Source organism: the organism of the source record quoted next, unplaced genomic scaffold (assembly GCF_019419815.1).
Source record: "Pyrus x bretschneideri cultivar Hongxiangsu unplaced genomic scaffold, Pyrus_bretschneideri_v1 Contig81, whole genome shotgun sequence".
In the NCBI taxonomy this organism is placed as follows: domain Eukaryota; kingdom Viridiplantae; phylum Streptophyta; class Magnoliopsida; order Rosales; family Rosaceae; genus Pyrus; species Pyrus x bretschneideri.
The window spans coordinates 411,547-422,989 of NW_025999822.1; the positions used below are offsets into that span (position 1 = coordinate 411,547).

Genomic DNA, 11,443 nt, shown 5'->3' on the forward strand with positions numbered 1-11,443 from the left:
TTTCAGGTTTTTGTTGTTTGGCAGTGCTCCACGGAACTCGATTTTAATCTCATTTTCAACAATAAGGGATCCATTTCATCACCGAGTTGACAATGTGGGACAAAAATCGGGTTTGAAAACTGCTCAACTAAGAGTAAGACAAAAAATATGTAAGATGGTGCAACTGGCCTAATCAAATTTCATTTTCAAAACACAGTTTGTCTGAAAAGGTCCCATACCACTATGGCTTCTGCCAAAATTAAAATTATATTTTCGTAGTTGTATTCAAATTGTTTCGAGACTTAGAGATATGTTCAATACAGTGAATGTGCCATTTGCTCTGTCAGTATGTCGATCGAGCGCTCCACCATTCTCTACTTTCCACGGCTGATCAACGGATTCATCAACACGATCCTTCTTGATGCCCAAATTCATGAATGTTGTCGTCCTCTTCGACGGGTTAGCTCCATAAACCACCAGCTCTTCTGGCCAGCCCAAGTATATCGACGTCTTTTAAAAATCACGCCGAAATCATGACAGCATTTACAATTTTACTCTAGTGTTTGTCTTACGTACAGCTGTTAGCATCATCTCCACGCTCTAGTCCGAGATGTTGAAGCTTTAGACTGGGACTGCTGCCTCCTACCACTGGTTATGCCACTGTCACTGGCACTACCTCCAACAAGATTGTCGTGAGCTTCGGAAAACTCTCTATTCCATGAATTCAAGGGGATCAGATAACTATCATCCTTGATGCTCTTCCTCTGCTCCTCGTGGCGTTTCACATTCTCGGATATCTGATGCAAGGTTTTGTTTATCTTTGCAATCCCTCTTTCAACTGGTTCAACCACATGAGAAACTGTATACTTCATGTCATCAACCATCTGAAACAACAAACAGCAGAGTGACCATTGATTCGAAGAAATGAGTTTTAAATGAAACAGAGAAAAGGCATAAGATATTAGGATTAACTACTCACAATTTCTCCACTTCCGAAAATCACATCACGAACACTCTGGGGGAAATTCAGGCGCTTTTCTCTCTCATCGTGCCGTGCCACTGCCAAATGCACTCTGGTTGTTCTTTCACAATCACGTACCTCTTCTGGATCGGGAGGTGCTCCCAGAGATGCATAGTCAGTCATTACAGCAACATTCCGAACACATCTTTCTCCACGTTTGTAAGGTACAGCTGGAAATACATAAAGGTGGACTACAGCAGCAACACCCATCTGTTTAACAAATTTGAAATCCAACCCCACTGAACTTCAGGATCTTATTTGGAACAAATCTTCTATGCATTGAACATCAATCAGAACTTACACCATACATGTGCACAAAGGACCTACTCAGAATGCTCAGCTCATGTATCATAAACTATCATATGCATAGAATAGAAGTCTGACCGGTTGTGGAGTAATTTTTCATAGTACTGTTTAAAACTGACTCAAAATTCTCATAAGATAATGATGATCCAGACAATGAAAATTTGTACCAAAAAAAAATTGCTAAATTAATGTACACAATTATCCGGTCTTGTGAACACTCTCAGCTTTTTATTGATCATAGTAATCTAGCTGCTTCTTTAATAGCATCATGTTTTTTTTGTGTTCTTACTTGGTTATCATGGACTGGTGAGATTAAATTATAATGAAGGATAGAAACTAATGAATTAGGGTTTAACGTGTTCTATCCACAGATATATGGGGTTTAAATATAACTACAATAGACTCCTTTATACCTTACTATGAAGGATAACCTTTATTTCTCTAGTTCTTTTAAGAAATTTTGTGGCTTACGCTACTGTTAACAAGAAGAGGATTTTCCTTTGTTTTGCTTTAAAAAACATGGTATGATTACAATTTAGGTCGAGTCTGATTTATAATAGAACAACTTAGAACAACCCAACTAGAATAAACTTGATCTCCAATGAGATCCTGGGTTTCTTCTAATCATCCACAACATTAGTCCAACTCATTAATATGTCTCTTCCTTTCGGAACTCAATTTAAGCTTTCAATTTAATTCAAGCATTAATATGTCAAATGTTAAAGACATGTCAGGTCTTCAAGCTCTGCAACACCGAACATAATACAATTCAACAGCACATTTAAATGATTAGTTATTAGTCATAACCCACCTCTATGCATATGATGTAGTCTTGTATCCTAGTTTTCAGCTCCTGAGCCAATGACCCTTTGAAGGCACCCATAGAGAAAAGAAATGCAACAGCGATTCCTTGCCACCACTGTCAAGAACACAATGGACTTAAAAGTCAGAAACTTTGCCAAGGGTTTGATGGGTTGTAATTTGTCTTTAATGACAGAGTAAAACTGCACAAGGCAGTATAGGGCCCATGTCTGACTAAAATTTAGAACAACTGCCAAGTAAGGATAGCTGCAAGCAAACAAAATTAATTCAGAACAATATATATGGAAAGTACAGCAGAAACAAGTGCAACACTACAAAAAACTTGTAATAAAAACTACAGATGCGAGTAAGTCATCCTATGCAAGCACAAACATTTGTCCTCAAGAAAGTGATTATGTGGAAGTGTGTGTGTGTGTGGATCAAGCATCAATACATAAGGCCTCAACCTATCACCTAAGAAGACATGAATAATTGGCTACTAGTAACGGTCAGACAAACAAGCTTTCAGACCTAAATGATACAGAAGCAAATATCTTACCCATATCTCCCATCAAATTTCCCCTCTCCATAAACACCAAAAGACTCAAGAATCATTGCTAGCAAAGCGCAGATCAATTTCAGTATCATCTGAAAAATAATGACAAGACCAAATAAGGCTGAAAACTTTCAAGGAGATAGAATGATAAAAAAAAATTTCAGCAGGAAAATGAGTACGTACATACTGAACGATGCCAATTTTAACAGCATAGTAGAATGCGGAGCCAAGAGGCCAGTCTCCTATGAGGCAATTCAGTGGGAAAGGATGCTCTACAACTCCATAAGCATAAGATTCTTTCAAAAGAGGTGTGCTCGAGTCGACGATGCTTTGACTCTCCATAAATTCAATTGTCCTCTCCTCACCACCTTTACATAGAAAAATGTATGTCCACAAAAAGGAGGCAAATTGTTTGAGGTTTACATTATTAAACATGTTCAACAAACTTGGTTATTTTCTTAGGAACAACTTATCAACATATAAATTTTCATTAATGTGTGCATTGCACACACAAGAATAGCACTAAGGAAAAAAGATACTGATTAGCGTCACTAGTGTGGTAAGTACTTGATAATCACAGAGGATTCAACATTCACATTTTGGTTACATACCTAAGCACGCTATCAGGTATCTCTCAAAACAATATAGTGCAAAAGCCTCGTAGCAGTCCCGAATTGCTTCGCAATTGAAGGCCGCATTGGAGTCCAACAGTGACAAAAACTGCAGCCAAAAGCATTATTACCCACAACAACTAATTAATCCACAAAATGTTAAATACTAATAATTAAGAGCAGCAGTACAAACTGGATAACTCAAAAGACTAAAAGCAGACATATGCCAAGAAAAACGAAAGGACCAACTGTATGTAGATATATTACTTTTGTGATACAGTTTCCAACAATAAGAGCAGACTTCAAATATTGAATATCTTTACAACTGTAGACAAAGGACCAATTATGAATAAATATTATGCCTGTCATAACTCTAGGATTTGCTGTCAAAAAGCAATTCCTGTGTCTAAGATACATTGCCAAATTATCTCCAGTTTTAACAAGTAACAGAAATAGAACTCACTTTTTACAGAGTGAGGTAACAACATAATCTTGCAAAAGAAATGAAATATATCTGACTTCACAGTCTGTCTTTGTATCATTTCAATAAGTTGGTATTACGTAACTAATATATTGCAATTGCATCCCTATACTTATCAACATATCTGGCATACTACCATTTTTCTTTCATAACACAAAAGCAAACATAACTTCTTCCTATACATCCATTTGAAGTTGTAGCCTTCCAAAGAGGACCCTGCCAATACTCAATCTGGTACACATTCCAGAGGTCATTTGAGCTCCATATCTATACTAGTAACATGTCATAACTTTAATGGCAAACTTATTTACTTGAAAAGAATTCCATTAACTGTTATTCTCATACTAAATTTGTAACTATTTGCTAACTAATTGAGGAGGGTAAAGTAGTAAAATGCCTTCTATTTAAACTACCCTTGAACTGTATGTGTATTCTCAGTACGCGCCCCCCCCCCCCCCCCCCCCAAAAAAAAAAAAAAAAAAAAACTCAAGCTGTTCTCAATATATTAAAATGAAAGGTTGATTTATAAAAATACAAATAATTATACTTCTACAGAATTTCACGAAAAACTAGCATACAACTGAAGAAAGTGATAGCAGAATGTACAGTCATACCGATTCCAGTGCATAGACAGGAACCATCAAAATGAGACCAATCAGAAACTTCTGCTCCTGAAAATAGATAAAAGGAAAAGAAAAAAAAATGCCAGAAAAGATGAATCAAAGTTATCTTTAGACATAGAAGCAATCTAAATTTCTCAGGAGGAATACAAAGATCAGACCTCTGGCTGATTATAAGCAGCTAAATGCTCGAAGATAAGGTACATGGAGAGAAGAAGAGCAACAAGTACGAAAATGCTAGCACTGAGGATTGGCCAGCTGAAAGCTGCTGATGATTCAGCACCAAGGTTGAGTGACCACATTTCTCCTAATCTGCTCGAGGACTCGACTAGGGATATAAAGAAAAAGGAAGAACATAAAATGCCCCTCCATCCCATTGAGTTAGAGTCTCAAAATATATGGTTAAACTTGAGCCAATTGGACGTGCTTTATAATTTTGGTTAGCCTTTGAGGATGTAAGGAAGAAGCATCCAGGGAAAACGAGAATCTGTAAGAATTGGAGCATTTTAATTAATGTGAAAAGTACAAGCATTACTATTTAACAGTCAGGAAACAAATATCATAATGAATACTAATCTCTTAAGTCGTGATATTTCAGGTGAAATATTCAGAGATGTATAATACATGAACTAATTCCAACATTATACCATGATTAAAGCGAAAGGTGCACTTAAATGTCTTGCATCAACATCACTCTTCATTACAAGCATCATGCAAACCCAAACAAGATAAATGTCAGGAAGTGATAAGTTCATATCACTACATGCAAAAGTCTATAGATTGCTTCATAAGGCATGATATCCTCGGGTTGGAGTTTCTCAATCCATGTCTATCTGCAAACATTTAGTTTGGGTTAAAAACAAATATAACCTCAAGTTACTTATCCTTTGCCAAAATTTCCCAAAATGCGGGTTGGATTCGGGTTGGTCAGGCTCATCCAACTAACCGAATGCCCATTCCTAGTTGTCGTCAAGGCTTGCACCAAAATTACAGATCCTAAAGTAATAACCTGGCACCTTACCAGCACTACAGAATTTATAATTTCTATCATTAATACACAATACTAGACCTCTAATACACATAAAATCAACACAAAACACAGTGATTGGTACACTAATCAGTATCGAATAATAACCATTTAATATTTTTTCCCATATTGTAACACATTTTACTAATAAAAATTAATTTTCTAAGCAGCCAGACAAATTTATTTCCATCACCAAAACCTCTAACTTCCACAAGCAGAATATTAAAAATAAATAAATAAATAAAACAGCAATTAATTCACATTCGTCAATAAAAATCAAAGGATAAACCCTAAAACTTGCATCACAGAGAAAATTATCAACCTGTGCGAAAGAATTGAAAAGGGACCAGAAATAGTCATAATTCTTGAAGACGAAAAAAGGAAAGGAAAATATTTCTTAAAAGGATATGAGAACAAGGGTTAGATACGAACCTGTGCTTGGGATTTTCCCGGGAAAATTTGACGGTGAAATTATCTTCCGCGAAAATCGAAAGGAAAATTATAAATCGTCCCCGGAAAAAAGACGTTTTCGCTTTTGCTTCGGCCGTTGGGGAAGACCATCGTAGAGTTGTATTTTTATTTTTTAAATTTAATATTAAATAAAGAAACACGAGTAACATTCACACGGCAGTGACCTAAGTTTTGTGACAGCTTTACATCTGACGGTGACAGCATTACGTCCGGTAGTGGCTTATGATGGTGCGGCTTTCGTATGGAAGAGCTGATTGTCTGTGGTTTAAACATGCTAACACGATATACGATGGATGGATGTATACAAAAAATACCCGACGAGCATCAGGTTTCTTAAAGATGGATAACGTTCAGTTGGGACAGGGTAACTTTATTTCCACGCAAGCAATTGCACGTGGCAAGATCTCACTCCGGTTTCCACGTCAGTTCCGCGCGTGGCAAGAAATGTAGAAAAATTAAATAGCCGGGGGAATTTACAGATAAATGAAAATTGAGGAGAATTATTAGCTGAATTTAAAATTTAGGAGTAAATTGACAGTGGATTATAAATTTAGGAAATTTTTTGACAAAGGGCTCTATGTTTTTTTCCAGTTATCTCTTTTCTATAGATGTATTTAGTTTTTTGAGTAAATTGTAGCGGTAATCTCTCAACTAAAAATCAATTACCATTGATCCTTCAACTTGAATCTTTGACGTTTTCATGTCAGCAGCATCGACGCATCCCTCCTCGGCCTCCAGTCTTTGATGTTTGCAGATCTCTTGAATCCATGAATTGGAACTGTGCACGTGAAGAAGCCTAGGAGTTTTGTTTTTAAAAGCCCTGTGCACCGCTGCGTCAGGTTGCGGGTAGTGATGTGATGCGTGAATTATACGCGCACAAATTAAACCCTCTTTTTGACAATTGTAGTATGGATGTAAGTAGGGATCGTTCTGGACCGGGGATTAGGAGGGATTGTTAATCACTTGAATTTGACTTAAAAACGTAAAAACACAATATAAAACAATATTTAATGCTCAAAGAATGCAAAACTAAAAATAAGAAAGATTAAGACTAAAACTTAAACAAAATAAGGGGGGATTGGATTTGGACGAATTTACTAAAATAAATACTTGGAAACAAAACAAATTGTGAATATGGATTTGACGGAAATGAATGGATGGGAAGCTAGCTAAGGGGTTCATCTCCACACATGTTATACTTGCATACAAAACGATTTCTAATTACTTTTCAATAAACCATGAATTCTCAACGCTCCGGGTTAATTAGGTCCGCTTAAATTAACCGTCAAGTTTTCCTTAAGTTAATGAATTGGATGATTGCATACGACAACCCAAAGCATTCCTCACAAGTTCCCTACATGAATTGCATAATAGAGATACAAGCAAGAATCATTAAGCATCATGAAAACTATAAGTGTTGACGAGGCATTCGTTACTATGATTGCATGAAACTTATGCCAAGAATTTGTTTAACGCGATTGTTTATAAGCAACCTCCACTACTTGTGAATATAAGTTCATAACTATTACGTGAAACTCACTTATATTCTAGCGTCAAATTCATGCATGAAAATTAAGCGTCGACTCTCAATAAACATACATAAATAGGTTATCAATCAAATAGTTAAACAAATTGAATTCACAACTTATGAAACGTAATTAGAAGTACTCAAATCATAATGCAAGCATAAACATATATTTCGAATCACCCCCTAGCTAAAGGGGGTTTAGTTCCTCATAACTTTGAAATCAAAGAAACACCTAAACATTCCAACAACTCAAAACTTTGAATTGTATGAACGTTTAAGCACTCTTTTCTTCCAATTCTCATACTTACAAAACAAAGAGAATTAAAATGAAACTTTGAAATCAAAGAAACACCTAAACATTCCAACAACTCAAAACTTGAATTGTATGAACGTTTAGGCACTCTTCTCTTCCTCGTTGTTGTAGCACAAGGTTTAAGGATAGGTTGGTTGGGGGGATGGAAGTGTTGGGGAATTATGGAAATGGATGAGGATTGGTGGAAATGGAAGATGGTTTTTGGATTCTAAGGGAGACTCACGGCTAGGGAGGAGAATGGATGATTTTGAGGAGTGTTGTGTTGTGAATGAGATGATATTTGAATGAATGAATGCAAGGGTATTTATAGGAGGAGTGGAGATGTATATGGCTATTTGTTTAAGGTGTTTGTGGCTACAATGATGAAGAATTGCATGTGGAAATAAAAGGGAAAATGTGGTGAAATGATGAAGTAGGAAGGTGGAAATGCATGTGAGATGTTGGAAAGGAAATGGGAATATGAGTAGGCCATGACATGGGAGTTGTTTTGTTGGTGTAAATGTGCCATGGTTGCAATGATGAAGAATAAAGGGTGCATGTGGGGTGGAATTGAATGAATGCAAAGTGAATGAATAATGAAATGAGTTAAAGAGGGAGAATGTGGTGAAATGATGAAGTAGGAAGGTGGAAATGCATGTGACTTGTTTGTGGAATAAAGAATGAATGGTGGTGTAATGATGAAGTGAATGCATGTGGAATTAAAGAGGGAGAATGTGATGAAATGATGAAGTAGGAAGGTGGAAATGCATGTGAGATGTTGGAAAGGAATTGGGTTAAAGAATGGGAGTGCATGTGCAAGGTTGTTGTTGTGATAAGTGATAAGTGATAGGTGTATGGTTATGATAAGGAGATGAATGAATGATATGTTAAGTGATAAATGAATGATATGTGGTGATGATAAGTGATAAGTGAATGGAAGTGAATAGTGATAAATGGACTAGTTTAAAGGGCTAGGGTTTAAGTACATAGAATGGGCCTAAAATAGGTTGATTTGCATGGCATAATATGTTTGATTGGGCTAGAGGTTTTCCATGGCTCAAAGGATTTGTTTGATTGGGCTAGGCCCTTTGTTTGATGTCCCCAAAGAGCATACAAGGCTTCAATTTCGTCCATCCTCTTTGCTCCATGATTAAGCTATCCAATCCATGCCCAAAAGTGCCCCAAATAGCCTCAAAATGCACTTTCTTGCTCCCTAAGCCCTTAGAACCTGAAAACACACAAAAGAAGCATAAAGGACTAAAATAACTATGAATTACCAACATAGATGCACGAAAACAAGCTAAGTAAGTCGCCTAAATATGCTCCTATCAAACTCCCCCACACTTAACTTTTGCTAGTCCTCGAGCAAAACAGAATAAAAACAAATAAACAAAACGACACTAAACACTTAAAACACAACCTAAACCTTCCAACACTCGTCTTAGGGATTTCCAATGCACATGACATGTTAGAAATCATCATTCTCACAGATTTTAGTCATCTTCACACTTAAGTACATTCTTAATCATAGTCACCATATACTAGTTCACATTTAAGCATTTAAAACCATATTTTGAATGTAGTAACATGCCTTAGAGAATTTGCTCAATTCCTTACAAGATATGCACTCGATTTTCACTCAGAATTTCTAACTACACACCCTAATCTAGTCATATGTGAGAAGATTGATGTAAACATGAAAACGAACACTCACATATATGTATCACAAAGAAAGCAATTTCTAGAGTTAATAAGCATGTTTAGATATGATCTCATGAATGGAATGCTACGACTTAGATGCGAGAACCAGTGACACCATATGCTCATACCAAGTTCAAACTCCACAAATTGAAACACATAACACTCAAGATTGAAGTCACGGGTTGTAATGGGGTTCGAGGCGTGTGGATAACAAAGAAGGGATATGGAAAACAAAGGTTCTTAAAGAAATAGTGAGCAAAGCACTTGAATCAACTTAGAATTCACTTTCGAATGAAAACTCAACTTTTGAACAAAAAGGGAGAATTTAGACAATTTACGGCCAGAATTGGTGTTTTGGACCCTTTCTTCAATCATTATTTTTTTTTTTTTTTTTTTCGTTTCTTTTCTGTTTTTCTTTTCTTTTGAATCTCAAAACATACATAAACACTTAAACATTCTCTCCCCCACACTCATTTTCTTTCATAATGTAACTCAAAAGGAATTCAATTAAGTCATGCTCACTATCCTTTAAGAACAAGGGTGTGGACTGTCCTAAACTAGGCTAGGTGAGGATAATGTGGGTTAACAAGGAATAAAGGCTTAACAAGGCTCAACGGGGTTAACTTAAACATAAAATGAATGAAGGGCACATGGCTATTTGGCTTTGATGGTGGTCACTACACAACTTCATCTTGAATATGTGTTATGCAAATCAATAACATGATTTGAATGAAATGGGCATGAGTTCTAGTATTTGGAACTATATGATGAAACGCCTTCTAAGTAGTAACCAAGCAAAGAATAATGAGATCATGCAACGACTTTGGAAAACAATAATGCACAGATTTTAACTCTCCAAATAACGTTTAGGCTCAAGTCTCACAAGGTTGTAGCGTTTGTTTGAGTTCCTTCCTTCAAGCATGTTACAAAAACCAATTTTTCTTTTATGATTGCATGTGAAGTCATACATTATAACCATAACCAAGCATATACCAAGAGTAAATCAAACTTTTCTCCATGTTTATAACTCTTTTTAACAGTCATGCAATTAAAAACCAAATCCTTATCATTGTGTTGGAAGGTGACCTACGACACAAACAAAAAAAACGACTCAAAACACTCTTTTTAGGCTTTTCAAAACATGTTTTTCAAATTTTTATGTGATTTTCGGAGTTATAAAACAAAACACACTAAACACACTTAAAAACAGCAAGAAACAACATTTGAAGTTATGGTGGATAAAACCCTACGAATTTTGCATCAAAACACTTTAGTAACTCCCCCACACTTAAATCAAACATTGTCCTCAATGTTAAAAACCACACTAAACACAAACAAACATATAAACAACAATTAAACATACTAAACATGGCAGAATGTATCTAACAAAGAGAAGAGTTTAGAGATGCAAATCTGGTTATGGAGTGTTCGTTCCATCTTCTCCTTGGTGATTGCAGTGAGGCTTGGATCTTTGTGATTCCACAGGCTTACTCTTGAACTGCGCTGCTCCCATCGTTGATTTTCCTTTGTGCTACTCTTGAACTGGGCAGCAGGCTTCTTTTGGTTTCCTCCGAATGTCTGAGCTTCCTCCTTTTATCTGTTTCTTTGTTCAATCTCTCCAATTCGTATTGAAGAGGGTTAGAGGATAGCTCAGCAAAGCTAGGTAAGCAACCAGGGAATAGAGTCTAGATAGACTCCAAGTGCCGGTTGATTGCTTCTTTCACTTTGCCATGCAAGTAATATCAAGGACAAAGGAAAAGACAGGGAAAGAGCATGATATGAGATACCTTTGCTTTCGCCCTTGATGATATGAGATACCTTTGCTTTCGAAGAGGCAGCGAATGAATAGACATGCTTCGATCCACCGTTTCCTCTTGCCTTCTTTGTTCTCCGGGCCTTTGGTATCTTCTTTGGGGGATACATCCATGGTTGAAAATGTGTTCTCAAGAGAAGGAGAAAACTGAGCATGTTTGTGCGGGTTGGTTGCAGCTTACATTTTTGGCCGAGAAGGAAAGTTATGCGCTTCTGGGTATATGCCTTGCCATGAAT

General features: G+C 36.5%; 1 protein-coding gene across 1 annotated transcript; it reads right to left on the reverse strand.

The window, feature by feature from the left end:
* Positions 1–150: 150 nt before the first annotated feature.
* LOC103939739 (protein LAZ1 homolog 1) lies at positions 151–6,816 on the reverse strand. The gene is given in 11 exon segments (XM_048575939.1): positions 151–863; positions 959–1,210; positions 2,118–2,225; positions 2,227–2,374; positions 2,667–2,755; positions 2,847–3,031; positions 3,275–3,383; positions 4,370–4,426; positions 4,537–4,862; positions 5,023–5,070; positions 5,835–6,816. Coding segments are annotated over 9 exon segments (1,461 nt in total). The 5' UTR covers positions 4,753–4,862; positions 5,023–5,070; positions 5,835–6,816; the 3' UTR covers positions 151–566.
* Positions 6,817–11,443: the final 4,627 nt, after the last annotated feature.